We start from the raw sequence: 19,828 nt of genomic DNA on the forward strand, positions 1-19,828 counted from the left end.
TTATTGCTGCACCCTCTGGCAGGGTAAAATACTGTATCCTCACAATAGATGATATAAGGGCAAATTATCCACATCTACACGAAGCCTCTTCTATAAGGGGTTTAATATCATTGCAAGACAGAAGCCCTTTTGGCCTAATCACCTCTTAAAGGCCCCACCTCTTAATACCATTTATCTACCTTGCTGCCAGTGAAGCCCTGTGACACTTATACTTAGATTTTAGTTGATGACTAATCACCCTGAAACATTCAATGTTTTGTCCCTCAGTACATCAATCAAACTCAGCTGCAGCCATCTAATTCCAATCTTTATAATTATACTTCCCCATATCTCTCAAATACCTGGCGTATAGCACTTGTAAGTGATGTCCTGGCCATTACATCCCATCCCACCTCATTGCCAGCAAGTTTTACCAACTGCGTTGTTGCTGAGCAACAAGGGGTATACATATTCTACCTACCACTAGTAGTAGGCGCTTCCTTGCCAGCTGCACAGAAGGTTATTCAGCCTGTGCTCCCATTCTTGAGTCTACTTTCTTGGACCACTTCTGGTAGCAACTGTTGTAGTTCAGGTTCCCAGGGAAACAGATTCTAAAACTCTATTATTATCAGGCAGGAGGTTTATTGTGTTGTACCTTTGAGAACACCTGTGAAGGAGCAAGAAAGGATGGATGGGTGGAGAGAAAATTTAATTGCCACACAGTTCAACTGTCAACTCCACTAATTGCACCTGGAGCTTTAAGTTGGGATCGCTTCCTCTCTGTACCAAATTAAAAGACTTAATCTTTGCACTCTTGCAGCATTGACCAGTCTTTGAATGAGGGACTCCTCCTGGGAGGGAATGTAAGGTGAGGTAATTTCTTACTCTTAAGACACAACTGTGTTCTGTGATCACTTAATTCCTGGCATTAGGGGTAACAAGTACCTCAGTTCTGAAGGGGGATTTCAGTGTAGCATGAAAGCACCCACTGCAGTTTAGTGTTCACATGTAAAGTCAGGGAATGCTGCATTCAAGAGCAATCGAATTGTCTATTGAAACATATAGGGATGGCAGACATGGTGGTGAACACCTGTAATCCCAGTGGCTCAGGAGGCTGAGGCAGGAGGATCATGAGTTCAAAGCCAGCCTCAGCAAAAGTGAGGTGTTAAGCAACTCAGTGAGACCCTGTCTCTAAATAAAATACAAGAAAGGGCAGGGGAAGTGGCTCAGTGGTTGAATGCCCCTGAGTTCAATAGTTCAATCCATGGTACCACTACCCCCCAAAAAATATATAGAAGGTTAAATTTGTGGATTGAGGAGAACATGCAGAAATTTCAGTCGTGAAGAAAAAGGAAGGGTATTTTTTTTTTTTTTTTTTTTTTGTCGTGGATACTGGAATTCCTAAGGACTTAGGCTTATCTTTATCTGGAGTAGGATCATTATAAAACCTAAACATTCTATGCATAAAATGTGTTCCCATGTAGAATAAACTATTGTACTATTTTTAACATTACATAAAATTAGTCTACCTATTAAGCATCACATGCTATCTCTTGAATCAGGAAATGTTATGCAGTATAGTGAGGATAAAGACAAGCAAGTCCCAACCTCAAAGCTGAGGTCAATACTCAAAGCCATATGTTTATAAGGGTGAAAGAGATATAAACAAGATCAGCATTTGGAGTGTCATCATTATCTTTTTAGATTTTATTTTAAAATACTTACAGACTCAGATTTGCAAAAATAGAGTCCCATGGACGACATCACTCAGTTTTCCTCATAGTGACATCTAATATAACTGTACTAATATATCAACACCAAGAAATTGACCTTGGTACAATATTGTTAGTTAGATATATTTCATTTTCACCATTTCTAAGGCACTCATTCATATGTGGGTGAGGTGATGGAGTTCTGTACAATTATAACACATGTAATAAAGATATAAGATTATTTTATCAGCACAAACAAATGCCTTCATGCTACACCTTTATATTCACACCCTTTCTTCTGCCTTAGCCTTATATCCTGGAAACCACACTTCTGTTCTCCATCTCTATAAATTTATCATTTCAAGAACATTATATACCCTAAAAACACATGACACATGACTTTTTGGACTTACCTTTTTTCACTCAACAAAATTTCCTTAAGATTCAGACAAGTTATTACATCTACAAATATTACATTCATTTTTATTACTTAGTAATATTCCATAGGTATGAATATTCCATAACAAATCATGGTTATGATTATTCCATAATCATTCACCCACAGAAGTTCATTTGGTTTTTTCCCCCAACTTTTTGTTATTAGTAATCAGTCTGGTATGAACATTTGAGTATAGGATTTTGTGTGAATATATATTTTTATTTCTCTTGGAATAATACTTGGGAGTGTACTTTCTGAGTCATAAAACAAATGAATTTTTAATTTTTAATTTTGTAAAGAAAAGTTTGAAAAATCTTTCCAAAGTGACCATAACATTTTACATAGCTATCAGCAATATATGAGAGACCCATTTTCTCTGCATCCTTACCAGCATTTGGTATTATCACTATTTTATTTTGGACCATTCTACTGAGTATACCTTATGTGGCTTCAATTTTCATTTCAATAATGCCTAATGATTTTGATAAATTGTCAATTTTTGTTCAAGTGAATTCATTAGGTTATTATTTCTAATTTTTCAGCATGCATTTTTTCATTATGTGATACTCTTATTTCACATACAAAAATTATTAAACTATTAATTAAGTACTAACTGCTATATATTGCTTATTTCTTTTTTTGTGTTTTATAATATTAGAGATAGCTAGACCATTAAAAATTTCTGGTAGAACATTTAATTCACATAGTAGGAAACTGTGGCCTAGGAATATTAAGTAACTTTTTCAAGACCATCATAGCTGGAACTAGAGTCCAGACAGGGAATCTCTTGTTCCAGCATCATCTCCTCCTTCTGCCACTCACTCCCCCTCCCTTACCCCTTCTATCCTCCTCTTTCTCCTCCCACTCCTTCTTCTTCATCTTCTTCCTCTTCTCCTTAGGTCACACTACCACTGACTTATATCCCCAGCTCTTTTCATTCTTTGATTTTGAGTTGCTAAATCTAGCTTCCATCTTGTGATCCTTCTGCTTCAACCTCTCAAGTTGCTAGGATTATATATGTGGGTGTGTGTGGGTGTGTGTGTGGTGCTGGGGATTGAACCCAGGGCCTTGGGCATGCAAGGCAAATACTCTAACAACTGAGCTACATCCCCAGCCCAAGCATGCTTTTCTTGAGACCACTATGTTTTCCTAAACTAGACATATGTGTGTATATATGCATGTTTTTGTGTGTGTGTACACACATGTATGAGGTTGATGAATGGTTTCAGGTTTACTACTCTATCAAGTACCTGGCTTCCCAGCACCCTTAAATAAAGGTTAATAAGACATTGCATAATATTGCTTAAATTTACAGAGAATTGCAAGATCTATGTAGCTGAATCCCTGGGGACATCTAAAGTTGAGGGGGTGGAATATGGTAGCCAGGTGTGAATAAGGTAGATATACAATTCACCTGGTTTGAGATGTAAGTAGATCTGGAGCTGCTATGATTAGGTCATCGGGGCAGAACTCTTATGAACGTGATCAATCAAAGAGGCTCATGGGAGCTCATTTGCCCCTTTTGCCCTGTGAAGATGAGAGGAATGAAAGCTTCTGTGAACTACAGGATGGCCCTCCACATATAATGAACCCTCTATCACCTTGGTCTTGGGGACTTCCCAGCCTCTGAACTCTGAGAAATAAATTTCTGATGTTTATGATCCAGCCAGTCTATGGTGTTTTGTTATAACAGTCCAAACAGAGTAACTCACCTTGATAAGTCCTGAGAAATTCAACTAACTCATCGATTGGTGGAGGTGGAGGTAGAGGAGGGAAATTGAGGGCTCTGTGAAAACTGCCAGACCATTCCTCTGCTTTCCTTTGCTTTCACTATAATGGCTCAAGAGCATTGTAAATGATGATGCCAAAGATCTGTAACCTCTGAGCTGCTGCTGACCTTGAGGAAATTTGTGCAGGTGGCTATCACAGAGGCAAGATAAACATACCCTGGGGAGCAGCAGGAGCAGGTAGTAATACTGAGAGAGTACATGAGACAAGCTTTCTGCTGGCTTCACTTCCCAAATACAGTGGAGGGAGAAGAATCCACAGGGATGAGAAAAAATGTGACTCTTGTATTACCTAAGTAATAATGGAACATCAACTGAATATGAAGGTAAGTAAAACTAAAATCAGAGTGAAACTAAAGGGAAAAAGAAAGTAGGCTTTTAACTTTTCAAAGAATACTAGGAGTTTGGGTTCATATACTCAGTGAGAGCAGGTTTAAATTAGTATTTTTGGAGATGGTTCTGTTTGTTGGTATTTAGAATCCAAAGAATGTCCATGAAAATAGATGCTGATGGAGTCGATCTGAAAAGATAGAGAGATGTAGAGGTGAAGGTATTGGATGGATCTCTATGGGTATGAAAATATCTTGTGAGTGCAGACCTTGTGGTGGAAAAGAAGACTATGGACTAAACCTTTGGTAAATGAGAATGAGTGATCAAGAGGGTGATAGAACAATCTTTAAAAGAAGGAGAAAGAAAGTCTCAGAGCAGAGAAATTTTGCAAGTTGGAGGAAGAACAATCATGTGCAAGCTGGACTTGAGGGATTATGGTGAATACTGGCTCTATCCTAATTCTTTGGAATATAGAAAATGAGGAAGGACAATGCTCTACACTGGTCATACTGAACAGTATCCCAAAGGATACTAACAGTTCATACCACCATGAGAAGAAAATACGATAATTCATGTACAACATTTAACACAAACCAGGAACATAGAATAGGTACATGTTATTACTATCATTACTTACTATGTAATAAGTCATTACTATTATGCAAACGATAAATATTTAAGAGAAATAAAAATTGTTTCCATTTTCCAGATAAGGAAATTCACATTTAAGAAGATTGAGTGATCTCCTCAAGTATGTAGGACTTGGGTCTGTAGGGCCAGAACAAGTAGCTAAGACCTTGTATTCTATCAGGTTCCCCACTGTTATGGTTTGGAAGTGAGGCGCCCCCCCAAAAGCTCATGTGTGAAACAGTGTAAGAAGGTTCAGAGGAGAAATGATTGGGTTGTAAGAGTCTTAACCCAATCAGTGAATTAATCCCCTGATAAGGATTAACTGAGTGGTAACTGGAGTGATAGGGTATGGTGGGAGGAGGTGGGGATTGGGCCATATTTGTATATGGCAAATGGGGTCTCTTTCTACCTCTTGATAATTATGTAGCTGGTTCCCTCTGCCACACTCTTCCACCATGATGTCCTGCCTCACCTTGAGCCTGGATCAATGGAGCCTGCAGCCTATGGATTGAGACCACTGGAACAGTGAAATAAAGCTTTCCTCCTCTACAGTTGTTTTGGTCAGGTCATTTAGTCACAGCAGCAAAAAGGCTGATTAAAACACCCACTGTCCTACAGGGTTGTGGAATCATGGATAGACACATGTGTCTTTACCACAGGTGGCCTGTGTGGGGCTGGATCACCCATCTCAAATTTTGAAGTGGAAAAGAAAATAAGCAAGAGAACTTGCTGGTAACCTCTTGGGGGTTCAAGTCAAATCATTATGAGGAAGGAGTGCTTATTTAAATCTAATTGTTTAGGTGTCTCTGTTCAAATAAAATATTCCTTTAATAAAGCTATCACTAATACATACTAAATATAGTAAAAGCACTTTTCACTTATTAAAGTTTGGGTACTTATAGAATTAATCTAGTTTTTGAAATTATTATCCAAATCCATTTTTCCACTTTATAGGTAAGTAAAGAGTAACGTTTCTTTTGAAGTCAGTTGGTCCTACTCTTTAAGACAGAGACCAACCATTAATAGAGGAAGATATCACAGAGATAGACTAGAGAGAAGGACATTAAGACTTTGGCACTTCAGTCCATTCAGTATAAACTCTAAGAAGGATAAAGCCAGTAAATAGTTGAGGTATCTAAGATGGAGACTCTTCATATCACATAAGTCAAAACTGAAGGATTTGCAAGAAATTACTCAATGCAAAATATAAATTTGGAAGAGAACAGAATGTGGAAAAATTATTCTAAAACATTGCCAATTAAGCATTCTGAGTTTGACTAATATGGAAAATGATCTGCCTCAGAGGAATGCAACAGAGGCCATGAACTCTGATTCTGAATCGGGAGACAAGTATTGAAGGGAAATAACCCAAAGAAGGAAAAGCTAAGAATATTAATTGCTTGGCAGAGGTATGTCCAAGAATGGTATGACCCATCCGAAGAGAACATTATGATGGCCCTTTTTCTAGGTCCAAGAACAAAACATTCCCACACATTGAATTCCTCATGAAATAACTGACAATCATGGAACCTTACCAAAAATCAGATTAAAATAGGTATTTGACTGAATTTGAGCCAAATCTGATATCCAGTTTCAGCCAAATACTTTCAGTGAAATTTCTTGAGAGCCAAATGTTCTTTGAATCCAGAAAGACCATATTTTTGCTAATTAATGTAACTATATATAAATAAGGTGACCATGTACTTTATCATCCAGGATGGAACATATTTAAGCAAAAGGGGATGCTGTTGATAATAATGTGAGTACAATGGGCACCAACTCAATCCTGGACATAAGATCACCTTATGTAAACACCATTCTTATTCAATGGATTATGGTGGTATTCATGGGAATAGTGGTAGAAAATGTTTGGGTGGATGTGATAACTTATGTCCTAACTCTAGGCTTAGAGTTCACTGTTAGCCAACACTGTGTCTCAATATATGTTGCAGATTTCAAACAATTTCAAAAATTGGTAGAAATTAAATACAAATAATTATAACATGTGTGTACAGAATCCTGATATCACAAGTGTGACATTTGTCTATTCCTTGGATAAAAAAATTAACTAGTACTCTGTTCTTAGTTCTTCTATGAATATGCATGTATATGCTAACTTCTGTTGATTATACATTAATGGAATTTTCATTTTTTCTCACTGTCAAGAGAGCAACAAAGGCCTTTTCAGCTCCCAGACCAATCTTTGATAGAAGCAATCTTCAAAGAACAATATTGCTTTTTTAAAACTTTAGAATAAAAACAAAACAAAACAAAAAACACAATATTTTGATTAGAGGGATTAATTTCCTAATTGAATAGTTGAGGTATCTAAGATATCTAAGATTTTGAGAGTTTAGATGCTGCTGATGATAGCAACAATAATGAAAGCCTTTTGATATTCTAATACATTAGTTTTACCTCTCCCTAGACACATAAATTCCATATTTTAGTGTATGGACTCACCAGCCATTGACCAAAAGAGGAATCATAACTGATCTTCTCTTCACGCACCCCACATCTCATCTGTCTGCAGGTCTCTAGGTTCTACTTAGAACACGGAAGTTGAATATATTCAACATACACTACCCCAAGCCACTTTAATTTCTGCTAATCAGACTTCCTATGTCTAGTCTCCATTGCTGCCACAGATAATTAATTACTGTATTACAGGTACAGTAATCTTTTTTAAAGTGTGAAGCATACATTTAACTCCCTGCTTAAGCTCTTCAGTGGCTTCTCATTGCACAAAGACAAAATAGCCCTTCTTGTCCTGACTTGTTTGGACCCATATGAGCTCATCTCCAGCTATTTTCTCCTCTCCTCACAATAATTTGGCCTCATTGCCCTACTTTCTGCTCCTCCAGGATGCTACCCTTTCCTGACTCAGGCTTGTTTCTAGAACTTTTCTCCATTTATAACACTGTGTGGTGAGCTCTTCTTAAGCTAGTTCCATCATCCTTCAAATATTTGGTCACAGGACCCCTTCTTAGAACTTTCAGGACTATCTATTTTACTGCAGTTCCTCTCTATGATACCTGGAAAGTTATTTTCTAGAGTAATTACATACACTAATGGTTGAGTGTTATTTATGTCTATCTCCTCCAATAGCAGTGTAACATCTAGAGCAAGAATTGACACACTATTTTTTTTTCCTCTAAAGAGTCAGATAGTAAATACTTTAAGCTTTTAGCAACAAATTGTCTATTTTCAAAAAAATCAAAAAAACAAAACAGGCAGTTGACTGCACTGGTCTTACTGGCCATAGTTTGGCAATTCTCATCACGGCCATTACTTTAATATGATTTGCTCCCTACCATAATCTTAGCACCCAGCACAAAGCAGGTGCCCAGTAAAAAATACATACATACTGAATGTATGGAGTTCTTTTCATGTGCCAGGTACTGTGCACATATTCATGATATTTCATTCTTACTTAAATTCTGATAGATATTATTCTATCTATTTTATAGACAAGCAAAAGAAGTCCCAGGGAAGTTTACTAATTCACCCAAACTGATATATCTCTTGTATTAATTTCCTAGGGCTATGAGTACCACAAACCACATGGCTTGAAACAACAGAAATTTATTCTCTTATAGTTGTAGGAACTAGGTTAAAAAAAAATCACCCAGGCCATGCTCTCTCTGAAGTCTATGGGTTAGCCATATCTTACTTCTTCTGGTTTTTGATGGCACTTGACATTGCTAGACTTGTGGCAGCACAACTCCAGCTGCCTCCATTTTTCTCCCCATGCGTCTCTCTCTGTGTTTTCACATATTGCCTTCTTCTCTGTGAGTCTGTGTCCTCTCCTTTTATAAGGACACCACTCATTGGGTTTATGGCCTGCCTTAATCCAACATGACCTCTTTTCATCTGTAAAGATCCTTTCCCAAATAAAGTCACAATTTCAGTTTTCCTTTGGCCACGTTTTAGGAGGGATAACATTCAGCCTACTATTGCTACCAAATTGTAGCGTGAGAATTTGCACCTGATAGCTTTTCAGCAGTACTCTACAGTTATGACCTCAGTTATTAAATTAAATTAAAAGGTTATACTGGTGTCCTATTTTAGAGTTATTTTGAGAAATGATGATTTGAGAGTGTCAGTGGAAATAAGAGGAACTAAAAATCGTACCTGTTAGGTACTTTGTCTATGTCATAGTTTCTGACTAGTGTCCTAAACATTATGTGAATGTTGATTTTTGAGGCATTTGATACATATGAATAGAGATATTTTTTCCTACTAACATCATTGATCAAGCAAGCAGAATTTCATTAGAAGTTTCCAGTTCCTCTAGTTAACATCTTTGGATATTAGGCCTGTTTGTCATGTTTTTCCCCAAAACTTGTCAGAGGCATGTTTCCCCCCCAAAACATAGTTCTGTGGTCCAATACATTTGGTAAAGAGGAGACTAAGTCACATAAAACAGATTCCTTTACTACAGTAAATGATTGTTTCTTAGCACTTTTTATTTGTTAATGTGTCTTGAGAGTTTCTAGGAGAAAGGTATTGTGCACATTTTCCCAAGTTCACTGAACAGTTTTTGGAGAGTATCTCCAGGAGCTATACTCTGGTATATGCTTTTCTAAGTGCAGGCAATTTTCTGAAGGCAAATTTGTAAAAAATCCTTTCTTGGGTTTTAGAAATTGGTTTTGAATCCCTAAAGAAACAAGAGGGATTTCTGACAGAAGGGGAAACACTGATAGTCTGTACCAAGGCATCCACTAATTTATAATCAGCACATATTCATTTATTCATTTATTCATTCAGTGATATTACATTTGTGTGTGTACATAGCCCAGGGAAGTAGGTATAAACTTATTGAGAAATAGATTTCTTTTCATTGTCATACAGATAATGCATGTACATAATTACCCCATAAAAGTAACTCTAATAAAGGGAAACCATTAGTTTCACAAAAAATTCATATATTGAAGTCTTAACTGCCAATGCTTGGAATATGACTGTATTTGGACATGGGATCCAAAACAAAGAAGTATATAAGGTTAAATGAGGTTATAAAGGTGAGGTCCTTGTCTATAGGACTGGAGTCCTTATAAGTAGAGGGGGAGATACTATGTTTCCTCATGCACACAGGAAAGGTCATGTGAGGACACATCAGGAAGGGAACATCTGCAAGCCTAATAGAGAGGCCTCAGGAGAAATCAAACCTGTTGTTACCTTGATCTTGAATTGTTACAATCTAGAACTCTGAGAAAATAAATTTGTTAGATAAACCACCCCATCTGTGGTACTTCATTATGACAATCAAAGAAAATTAAAGCAGCCCTGTTAATTGTTCATTAGGTCCTTGCCTTCAAGGGGTTTACTCAGTTCTAATATATACTAAGTCTTTATAGTTCCTTTAGTTTTGTTTTAGAAGAATTTCATGGGAATCAATCTGATTGTAAACCTCTTGAGAACAAAGGTTTCGCCTGTCTCATGTTTTCATTTCCACATTGACTACCAGAGAGCCAAGCATCTGGCAGAATGAATATACTGTCTACATTTCTACTACTTTCTGTGTGCTAATAATTGAGAAATGCCCCAACACAATTCTTAGAGTCAGAAATAAGAAAAAAAAAAAAAAAGCACTACAAAGTGTTTTACACACAGCTAGAAACTTCTTATTTAATCTCTTTTTATTTTGAAAGGGATATCATTCCCATTTCATAGATGAAAAAACAGAGGTGTAGAAAACTTAAGTGTTCTGGCCAAAATCATAAAATCATGGGCAGAGCCAGAATTTCAACTCAGTGTTTTTCCTCCCTGAATATACATTGGACTGAAGAAGGCAAGTGCAATTTTTTAAAAATTAAAAGATGCTGAGTGGAGTGTTTTCATCAATTACTTAATTAGAGAACAGAGAAAATCTTGATCGAAGCACTTATGAAAAATAACTGGAAATTTTAGTGTACTATATGTTTATTTCTATGACATTTTCATAAGTGACATGACCACCAAAAAGTTAGGCTAATATTAAGTTTTGTAAATAAAAATAATTGATGAGCACTTACTAAAAATCAAGCATTTTTCTTGGTTCTGTGGATTTTTGATGCCTGTTTTGTAAGGCTAGAGAAAAAATTTGGAAGTGCCCAGAACCAGACAAGAATGACCAGTCTTTGAAATGCACTATACATTTAACCGGCTGGATAAAGTTGGAAAGTTTACTCTGGAGAAGAATGAAGATGAATTGATTATTGTTTCTAAAAGAGGAAGAGTTTCAGTTAGAAGAGGGATTTAGAAATGGAATGAAATTAAGAGGTAATAAGCTTTCCATTACCAACAGTATTAAGATAGATGTGTCTATATCAAAGAAACTCCTGCATTTAAAGGAAGTTCAACTAAACTTTCGAGTTCCTTAAACTTGAAGATTTTATTCATAAATTTCTCATTATTATCATCAGTTTTTTAACAAAGTTATTTGCCTCAGAAAACAACAACAAGAAACTAGGGCTACTAACTCCCTTCTGGAACTATAAAGAGAATTCCTGGGAGAGAAACATCTCAGTTCTCTCATCACCATTGCTAAGAGATCCTCACAAAAAAATAGTTGAATTTGAACCCTTCTCATTGACTTTTTTTACAATTATATTAACAAAATTCAGTCTCCACGTTTCAAAGATTATAACATTGCCTATTTTGAAAGGGTTGCCTATTCATTTTGCCTTTATCAAAGCAAAAAGACCTCATACCATTATAATGCCTATCACTGTGCCAGGCATTGAACAGAAGCTTCTTAAATACAAAAGAATACGGTTGGGTGTTTTTCTTATCTGGGATCATTGTTTCTTGAGAAGGACCTACTGAGGCTCAGAAGTGAGTATGAGATAATAGTGAGCATCATTAAAGGAATTAGAGTAGATAATCCATGTACAAGCATCAAAGAAGTTGCAATTATGCGTTGTGATGGGGCTAACTTGAGCACCAGATGGGATATTAGAGGCACGATGTTGTGGGGCATCTTCAGGTGAAATTAGGATACAGTGCAAAAGAGTCCTAGTGAGAATGGGTCAAGAAAGACACTGCGTCCTAAAGTACAATAAACTCATAAAACCCAGGCTGTTGGAGGTGTATGTGTTCCAAAATCATCTAGAAAATCACGTTGCTGTCGCTGTAAACACTTGACTAGTAAATGAGAAAGATATGGTGGAAGGAAGAAAAAAAATGAGTCCAGAGGGTGTTCCATTCTGCTATTCGGAACACTGGGGGTGCTCAAATAATACTAATGCTCTATGATGAAGATGGTAGCGAGGATGATGATGATTAATGCAACCCATGGAAAAATAGGGCTGGGGAGGAAGACAAGGGATGATGACTCATGGGTGAGGGGTACCTGGGGATAGAGCGAGGTGGTGTGCACGTTGGCGAGCGTGGGGGGAGCTGCTGGGGCACGCGTGGCTCGGACCTGGGGAGAGGGCGGGTGGGTGCCGGTGGGCGGAGCGGCACGGGGACTGAGTGGCTGGCAGCTATGTCTGCGAGAGCAGCGGCATCACCCGGGAGCAAAGCCTCCGAGACTCCGCCTAACTGACACCCAAACTCCCTCTCCCTCCCGCAGCCCCAAACTGGAGGCAGTGGAGCCTGAGAGCAGCCTCGGCGGCGGCCGTCCCAGCCCCAGCCCCAGCCCCAGCCCCGCCCCCGCCCCGCGAGCCCAGCCGGAGACGCCCGGATCGGCGTAGCCTGGCGGAGCCCTCGCCCCCTCGCCGCGCCCGCGGCGCCTCCGCCTGCCCGCCCCCGCCGGCCGAGGTTGGGCTGCGGGAGGCGGCCGGGCGGCCCCTAGCCTCGCCAGGGCGACCAAAACAAAGGCAGCATCCGGGGCTGGGTGGATGCAAACAACCATGAAAGACTGGGTTCTCGCTCTCCCCGGCTCTGCTGCTGCCACTGCCGCTGCCGCTGCTCCTCCTCCTGCTGCCGCCGCCGGGAGGGCTCCGCTGTGAGGGGAAAGCAGGGGCGCAGCTGCTGGGCGTGAATCCCCGAAAGGTGAGAGCGAGAGAGCGAGCGGAGGGGGCGGGCAGGCCACGAAAATGTCCTCGACCGTGGGGCCCCGCGGTCCTCGCCCACCCACGGTGCCTCCCCCCATGCAAGAGCTGCCCGACCTGAGCCACCTGACCGAGGAAGAGAGGAACATTATCATGGCAGTGATGGACCGGCAGAAGGAAGAGGAGGAAAAAGAAGAAGCCATGCTCAAGTAAGCCACCCCCAGCCGCGCCATCCATCCCTCCGTGCCTCTGTGCCTCCATCCGTCCATTCACCACTCACTCACCCAGTCCTCTAGGCTGAGTGTGGGGGAGGGGCGGGCGAGGGTGCTGGGTGCTGGGCGGAGGTGTCAGTCTTGAGGCCAGGGGCCCTGGCTTGACCAGGGAAGAGGTTAGGGGGACCTGAGGAAGGGGAGAAAGCGACTAAGGCAGGAACCTAGGAGCTGGGAGAGAATGGCTTGGGACTGGTGCCCAGGAAGGTTGGGTGAACAGGGGCCACCTGGGTAGTGGGATATGCAGAAGCTGAGAGGAACTGATCCCACCTAAGTGGAAGGGCCCTGGATTGGGAGCAGGTTAGGGGCCAGAGGATGAAGAAGGAAGGGGGTGGGGTGGGATGAAGAGGTGCTGAGGTGCTGAGGACAGCTCCTCTTCTCTTTTGGAGTTGTTTAGCAGGTCAGAGTTACCCCAGAAAAGGGTGCAGGTATTTATATAATAAAAATGCTTATTTTTAGTGTTCATTTTGCTACTCATTCATTTCACAGATCAAGGTTGGGTCTTGTTTTGGGCAGTTGCCATCTTTGGTAACCTGCTCCCCAGCTTCTCTTTAACCTTTTATTCATTCTACACAGACTACCTGTGTGAAGACAAATTTTCTTACCTATATATATTGCCATTGGCAACACAAAGTTTTCAATAATGCCAGAAGCTGACAGGGACTCTGGCCTGAATAAAATAGAGATTCCCCACTACTGGTTTCCAAGAGACCTCTGGGGCCTGATAATTCCTGAAGGAAGCAGCCCAATAAGGGATTGAATATTTGTACATATCCTGCCTTCTTTAGAACCTGTGAACCCTTCAGGGGATCTCTGCCTGGTGCCCCATTTTCCTGGGGAGGTTTCTAGTGGTGCAGGAGTGTGTGACACTGTCTGCTGCTGCTGGCCTCAAACAAGGCTGCTTACAAGGTACTGGCATAGGGATTGGGCTTTCCTCGCTCCTTAGCATCACCCCTAGAGTGCAGCTGAAAGGGACTTAATGCTGCCTTCCCTTGGGAAGTCTGCATGCATTCGGGAAAGTTTTATATTCAGGGCTAGGGGAATTTAGAGACCCTGACTGGGACTGATTTTTTTGGTGTCCTCTGCTTAGCTAAAAGATGTATCTGGGGGCAGGCAATTTGACATGAAGAACCAAAGGGAACCTGTTGCATATGGAGTTGTCTGATTGTAAAGAAGGGTAGGTAGGGAGCAGGGGTGTCACCCAGGCACAGTGTACACCCAGCTTGGCCTCTCTTCCAGCTCCTAGGATGTCTCTTAAAGAGAAGATGCTGCCAAGGATGCTGCTTCCCCTCTGTGCAGTAATGCCTCAAAGGAAAGGAATGGAGGGAGGCTGCATTCACAGATGGATGGGTCTCCAGCCAGTGCAACTGCCTCCTCAAGTGGGGAGGGATATATTGAAGGAGAGATGTGGGAGTCAGGCCACAGCAAAATAGTAGAAATCCAGTCATTCCTGCCCTTTCATTATAGACTCAGGAAAAAAAAAAAAAAGCTGTTAACTCAGAAGGCTGGAGCTGGCCTATTCTATAAAGAGCAGCAGGTTTCTGAATTCTCTGCTCCTTCTCATCCAAAAAACAAATACTTTAAGCCTGCTGGCTTCAGGGAGGCAGAGCCCTCATTAATCTGCTGCCTGTCCCTAGTGGAAGAATGATATCCCTGGTGCTGCAGGCTTCCCCTCTTCTGAGACTAGAAGTAATGGATGGTGTCTGATGGTGCTGCTGTCTGTCTGTCTGGTTGTCAGTCTGTCTGTCCTCACGGTTGCAGCCCCTGCCACCTGTTCCAGACACCTATTCTCTTGGTTAGGATTTACAGGTTTGCTGCTGTCCTTTTGGTTTTTGCTGCAGATAGCAAGTGGATGGAGGCCTCCAGCAGCTAGTGAAAATATGGGCTGCTGCTTGACAGAGTCCGGATAGGAAAGAGAAGGCACAGTACAAGTAGTGGCCATCACGCCTCTTCATTGGCTGTTTCAAGCATGGTGGAGAGCAATGGGTTTTAAGTGGAAGTGGATGAGTTTTAAGACAAAATCTCAAATCTGCTTACTGCCTAAGGACAACAATTTTAAGATTGTTTGGGTTTATGTGGCCAGATAAAAATCAGGAACCCTGTTCAACTGCTTATGTTTAACCCATCTTTTTCACTGCTTTTTCCTGTGACTGTTTTCCACTTGCTTGCAAATAGTGTTCCTTTACTGCATGGATTCACATGATATCGCAGTATGTGATGCTGTTATACAACAGCCCTCTGTAATCCTGGACCTCTGCGTTAACTTTATCAATCAGCCTCCCCTGTTAATGCCTTGGCCTGTTGTGCAGTGGTGGATTGGGGAGTGTTTGGGAATCCTAGCTTGCTGTTATGTTTGTAATTAGTGGAACAGTGCTGTACTTTTTTTTCTCCCCCTAGGGGACACTTTATGTCTTAAAAATTGGAGATCATGAAGCTATTCAGATGACATGTATGAATAGGGACTTAATGGCACCTAGTCCTAGGTGGTGACCTTTCCTAAACTTTGCATTAAAATAAATTGGGAAAGGGGATGCTTTTCGCAGGAGTTTGAAATATTTTGTTAAATCAGAAAAAAAGTTTTTGTGGTAATATGTGGTCCATCATATCACACATCTGAGACTTTTCAGAGATTCTACAAAGCTAAAGTTCTGGTAACAGAACAATTAGGCTTAAAATTCACTTTGGGATTACTATAGAATGATCACTTTGAGCTACCCACTGTGAATGCCTACTATCTCTCCACTAGATATAAAAATAGTCTTTAATAGAATGAGAATATCGGTGGGTAACCATGCCAAAACAACATTGCAAAATATCAATTAAAATATATTTGTATAGTTTCATTAGTCTTGATTATAAATTACTACTTGAATTCAGTTTTGATAATGTCATTAAATCTTCATAAAGAGAAAACCCAAGCTACTTTCACCTCAAGATTTTAGAGAAATTTTATAAGAAATCAAAAGTATTTACCATAAAAATAGATTTTTGGCAAAGTGCACTAATTTTTCCATAAAATTGGAAGTGACTGACTCCTGTAAATTATAGTTAATGATTGATTAATTATCTGTAAAATTAGAGGTGTTTTCTTAATTGTAGTAGGCGTGTGTGTGTGTGTGTGTGTGTCCATCCATCCTGGGGACTTTTTGAAACCTAACTTCCTCAATGAATTCTTCTTCAAGTAACTCTCAGTAGACATCATAAGCCAGTACATTACATGGACTGAAAACTGCACTATCTGGGACCTAAATCAGAGAATACCTTATTAGATATAAAATCTTATTCCTTTTTTAATAATAACTTCAAACATAAAGGAGCTGCAGAATAGCAAGAGAAAAATAGAAGCATAGAATTAAAGTGATGGTTTGAAAATGAAAATTGAAAACCATGTTGGAACACTTCATAATAATAGCTAACATTATTTACCATCATTACTCTAAATTGTCATTTAACCTGATGCCAAATAGGTGAACTATGCTCAGTTAATATGTGTGTAAATATTTGGATTCTCACAATAACTTGTGCAAAAAGTAGTCAGGTATTAGAATTCTCAAATCTTTAATCTATCCTAAACTAATTTGCACACCAATGCACGACCAGACTAAAAACCAGACCTTTTAGTCCAAGACTAAATGTTTTCCCATATACTACACTATCTATCTATAAAGAGGACTCTTTTTGTATATCTTTTAAAAAAATGAGCTTCTGGTCTTTCCTCAGTTTCAGAGAAGTGGTTTGATGAAAGATTAAGCTGATTCAGAAGATAAGCTTCTGATCAAAGTGGGGGCGGGATGGAGCTTCACTTACACTTGTTATTAGAACATTTCTATGGGTGGAGAGAGAGGGGATTTTCTCCAGTTTGAAGATAATAAAAAGCACCTTGGTGTACTCAGAATACCATTAACTTTGGCACCTTGCATTTTGGGGTTCTAGTTATTCTATTTACTATGTAAACATGGGTAAGACAATTATTGGAATTATATAAGGTTCTATTTTTCTTACAAATCCTGCAACCCATGGTGTGAGTTGATTTATTGAGAATATTGACTTTGAACATCTACCTCTCATTTATTAAAGCTTCCTCCTTCATGGATAGGAGATAGAAAAAGAAGAATTCTTGTAACTTTAGCTTTCCTTCTTTTTCTCCCTCCAAACTAGCATAACATTGTGCCCTGAAATGTATTTTTAAGGTCATTTGGAGACAACTTAATTAGCAATTGAGGAAAGAATGAAAAATAGACTAGGGTGACTAGAAAGTTTGGTGATAGAGTCCCCATGCATACAGGTATCATACTTTCATTGGCAAATTTCATATCACATATTCAGACATATTCAATCACATTTTCATGGCAGGGATGGGTGAGAAGAAAAAGGGAAAAGGCAAGTAGTGAAAAGGGGTGGGTAGAAGAGGAGCAGGTTTATAACTAATCCAAGATGATGTGTTAAGAAGGAAGTACTGAGGAGAAAACACTTTCACTTGGAGTTTTGGCTTCTTCACATGATCAGTTGAAGGGGTTAAACTTTAGGAAGTTGAATGCTGAACTCTACTGGCACTTTCCACTTTGAACAAAAACCTATCTCAGCAGATGTCCATGCCCACTGCTGAATTCCCAAAGGCTTAAAGAAAATGTAGAAAAGAGAAGCCTCAGAAATGAAAGATATGAGGAATTATCAAAGAGAACAAGAGACAAAAATGGAGAATAAGAGTAATTTAAGAGACTTAAGTTACTATTTAAGTAATTAGATTGCTAAGTTAGCAGTATACTATGCAAACCAGTGTGAGCTATTTGTGCTACTGCCAAATTGAATAATAGAGACACAAAATCTTGGGTATGTTAGTTGCTCACTAGTTAAATAAGAAAAATGATTTGTGTAGGCCTATGTAATGAGCTTCACAGAAATATATCAAATGTGACTTCCTGAACCATGTTATTCTTCTCCTACATCTATAATAAGTGTATGGATGAGGATGAGGTGCCATGGGTTATAAATCCATTGTGTTGCTTTCCATTTATCTTCATGGCAACTAGAGTAATAGAACTCCAAACCCATACACACTGATTCCATATCTTTATTTTTGTAAGTATTTTTAAAAAGTACACCAAGATGTGGATATTGTGCTTAGTTTCCCTCATCTTTGGGGGTAGGAGACTAAGATTAACTGTTTACATTCTAGAATTTCAACATCAGGCATTTGGCTGGATTCTTTACAAAGTTTTACACTTTGTCTTCGGCTCTCTTCTTGATGAGAAATCCTGTCAGCCTGTCAGTATTTATTAGCTTTCTAATATTAGTGAAATCCCCAGAACTAGATAGGTACCTTCCTGATCCTTTGCTCATGGTATCCTGGAGTCCAGAGAACAAAGCTTTAAAGAAGCAAGATTAAAAACTTCCTGTGGACACTGTGATTTTCCCCGCTCTTCAGAGTGCCCCATCTGGGCTCTTGGGATCTGGACACAGTTGAGTCTCCAACCCTTTATGTGCCTTGGGCTTTCCTGATCTACTTGCTCTAATGTTCCCAGAGTTCCCTCGTACCTTGACATTTTCCACTTTTATCTACTATAAGGCTCTCTCTTCTCAGAGCTATTATTCTGAACTTTATTTATAATGTAGACTAGTTCTAACAAAGTATGATATGGTATTTAACTCACCAGTAAGATCAGGTATTAGAATTTCAGGTATCAAAACTGGGTCAGGTGTTGGGCTGTTTGGGTAGAATAAAGAGAAGGTCCACTGCCCGCAGCCTGCTATTGGCTTAGTTCTACCGTTTTAAAACTTCCATGTCAGAAAGGGATGTAAGTACTGGGCAATTAGATAGAAACCAGATTTGAATTTGATCTTAACATTATCACTTTTCATAGGAATGAACATTATCAAGTGAACCCATCCAAGCATCAATTTCTTTGTGTGTGAAGTGGAATTTATAATGCCTGCCTTTCTAAATTATAAATTTCTAAATTATAAAGCTTGAATATGGTAAAGTGGATACATCTTTAAACTTCAAATTACTGTACCCCAGAAAATACCATTATTATGTTTACTCTTTAAAACTATAGAAGAATCCCAAAATGTTTATTTATTTCCTTTAGTGTTTGAAGCACGGTGGGGCTTGTGGAAATGAACTCTTGGAGAAGGAGCATCCACTTTATCATGAAAGCAATGCTGGGTGGCCAGCGTTGCAAGTATCTGTTTAAGAATATGATAAAGAATGAAAAATAAAATAAAATAATTGCAGGGCATGATCTAAAGTTATTCTTACCCTCTTTATATTTTTTTTCTGCCTCATTAAATAGCTCATAAATGATTTTAGCACAAAAAGTAATGTAGGGGAAAATGATAAAGTTTCAAGTAGCTAAAAGAAAACCCTAATTCAAAAATGAGAGGAGAAATCAACTTAAGGTAATTTCCTCACCTTTTACTAGGGGGACAAAAACGTCAGATGACTTTAGTTTTACTGGATTCAATAAATTACTAATTTCAGACTTAGCTGAATATGGGACCATACATGTGCCAAGCAATAGTTTCTCTTTCAAGTTAGTTTACTGTTGAATGATGTAACAAATTAAATGTGTTTTAAGAATGTTTTAAGTTTCTGTACTGAATACCTTAGGTTTTCTCTATATATCTTCTTATACTCTTATATTGGGTTGATGTACACTTAATTTAAGGTAGGTCAATTTTCTGTAGATGACAAAGGGAAACT

General features: G+C 39.2%; 1 protein-coding gene across 46 annotated transcripts in view; it reads left to right on the forward strand.

Annotated features, from left to right (window-relative positions):
• The first annotated feature begins 12,583 nt into the window (after window positions 1–12,583).
• The window catches only part of Rims1 (regulating synaptic membrane exocytosis 1), a 447,890-nt gene continuing 440,645 nt past the window's right edge, over window positions 12,584–19,828 (forward strand). For 12 of the 46 annotated variants that reach the window (XM_058578820.1, XM_058578828.1, XM_058578830.1 and 9 more), the window contains exon 1: window positions 12,593–13,065. In XM_058578820.1, coding sequence (XP_058434803.1) covers window positions 12,902–13,065 — 164 coding nt within the window. In that variant the 5' untranslated portion in view covers window positions 12,593–12,901. Of the gene's footprint in view, window positions 13,066–19,828 lie in introns of all 46 variants that reach the window. The other 34 variants (XM_058578833.1, XM_058578837.1, XM_058578832.1 and 31 more) reach the window with 8 other exon arrangements.

This window comes from Marmota monax, unplaced genomic scaffold, assembly GCF_021218885.2.
Source record: "Marmota monax isolate L192 unplaced genomic scaffold, Marmota_monax_Labrador192_F-V1.1 WCK01_AAM20220418_F8-fsc00091, whole genome shotgun sequence".
NCBI classification, from domain to species: Eukaryota; Metazoa; Chordata; class Mammalia; order Rodentia; family Sciuridae; genus Marmota; species Marmota monax.